We start from the raw sequence: 1,920 nt of genomic DNA on the forward strand, positions 1-1,920 counted from the left end.
CCCCCGCCTCCCCCCCTACAGGTACCGCTTCCGCCGGCGGTCCAGCTCCCGCTCCACCGAGCCCCGCTCCCGGGACATGTCGCCCATCAGCAAGGGGTTCAGCACCATCCCCTCCACCGACATCTCCATGTTCACCCTCTCCAGGGATCCCTCCAAGGTCACCATGGGGACGCTGCTCAACTCGGAGCGGGACCACGGTTTTTTACAGGTCCATAACTCCATCCCCAAAGAGTTCAAGGAGTCTTTGCACAACAACCCGAGCCCCGCTCCCGGGACATGTCGCCCATCAGCAAGGGGTTCAGCACCATCCCCTCCACCGACATCTCCATGTTCACCCTCTCCAGGGATCCCTCCAAGGTCACCATGGGGACGCTGCTCAACTCGGAGCGGGACCACGGTTTTTTACAGGTCCATAACTCCATCCCCAAAGAGTTCAAGGAGTCTTTGCACAACAACCCGGCCAACAGACGAACCACGCCGGTCTGAGGCGGGTGGGGGCCTTTGGTCAGGCTGCATGACGTCATCCTCGTGACGCTGACACCCGTCAAATCCTGTTTTTAAGGACAAACCCAGATGGCTCCCCATGCCCCTACCCACCGGGGCTGTTTTTTCACTCTCAAAATGCCACTGGCCAGGCCATTGTGCCCATGGTGGGACTGGGACCCCCCACGCCTCTCCCTCCCCAGTGGGGAGGGGACAGGGACTGTGCTGTGACCTTGGCCGTGGTGTCCCCGCAGACTGAGCGGGGCTTCCATCACCACCCGGGCCAGTGGCTCTTCCCAAGGTCTCCATCGTTAATGTTGCCCATACCCGCGGTGTTCCCGTAGCTGTGTCCCATGGAGATGCTGGCGACAGCCCCGTCTGTCAGAACCCTTCATCTGGTAGCTCCATTGAAGCGAAATTGCCTGGAAGTCCAGAGTTTGAAGCACCGAGTCGGTGCCGTAGCGAGTGCTCGTGTCCCCAAACCCCTCTCCCTGTCGCGATGGATGGAGTGCTGGGGCTGGGTTCTCTGTGGCGTTTCGTGCATGCATTAAATAGCTTGGAATCCAATTTTGTCATGTCGGGTTGGAAGAAACATCCTTTTGCAATTTTCTGTGGTCTCGAAAGGGCTTCTTCTTTCCTTCTTTCCTTCTTTCTTTCCTTCTTTCTTCCTTTGGTGCATTCAGGCCATGAAAGGACTCAGGAGCAGAATTCCTCCAGTGACTGGTAGCAATTAGCCAGTGTTTAATTAACCTCTAATGTTGCAAGAAAATTAATTAATTCCCTAAAATTAATACCCATGCAGTCACAAATTACTGCCTGGGCACAACCGAGGAGGCACGGCTTGACCTGGTGGTACTGAGGAGGAGCTGGGTTGCTGGTGGGGCTGCGTGCGGACGGTGTATGATTCTATATTGACTGGGAGATCGATGAGAAAAATAACAATAAAATCATCCGGTTTGGCAAGGAAGTTACTTGGCTGAACGGGCTGCGCTGGTGCAGGCGGCTGGAGAACCCCAGGTTGTGTCCCACGGGTGTTTCACGGCTGTGGGTGGCTGCAGTGGGTGCCCAGGGTCGGGACTCCGTGGCTGTGGGGAGTCTGGGGGTCGTGTCGTGTGGTGGCTGGTGGGGCAGGGGCTCCACAGGGCACAGCGGGGTGGGGGTGAGGTGTGTGTGCACGTGCAGCCCCCTGAGCCTGGGCACTGCCAGGAGAGCGGCTCAGAAAGCCATTTCCTCCAAAAGGTGCTGTGGTGGGGCGATGTCCCCTCCCTGGGGGCAGCCACAGCGAGACCCTCTCCCGGGGAGATGCCAAATTCAGAGCCAACCACGAGACCCCCTTGCTCTGGCTCCTGGGGATCACCTCTCCTGGCTGCTCCTGCTCTGGGAATTTGTCTGTTGGGTGTCAGTGCATCCCAGTCCCCTCCGAGTGGCTTTGGGGGG

The 1,920-nt window shown here is 58.3% G+C and overlaps 1 protein-coding gene across 1 annotated transcript in view; it reads left to right on the forward strand.

The window, feature by feature from the left end:
• The window catches only part of CACNG3 (calcium voltage-gated channel auxiliary subunit gamma 3), a gene marked incomplete at its 5' end in the record, with an annotated part of 4,457 nt that extends 3,791 nt beyond the window's left edge, over positions 1–666 (forward strand). Inside the window, 2 exons of the mRNA XM_010176355.1 lie at positions 1–157; positions 358–666. The exon at positions 1–157 is cut by the window's left edge and continues 26 nt beyond it. Of these exons, the coding sequence (XP_010174657.1) occupies positions 1–157; positions 358–486 (286 nt within the window). The remainder of the gene's footprint in view (positions 158–357) is intronic.
• Positions 667–1,920: the final 1,254 nt, after the last annotated feature.

Source organism: Antrostomus carolinensis, unplaced genomic scaffold (genome assembly GCF_000700745.2).
Source record: "Antrostomus carolinensis isolate BGI_N321 unplaced genomic scaffold, ASM70074v2 scaffold24689, whole genome shotgun sequence".
Classification (NCBI taxonomy): Eukaryota; Metazoa; Chordata; class Aves; order Caprimulgiformes; family Caprimulgidae; genus Antrostomus; species Antrostomus carolinensis.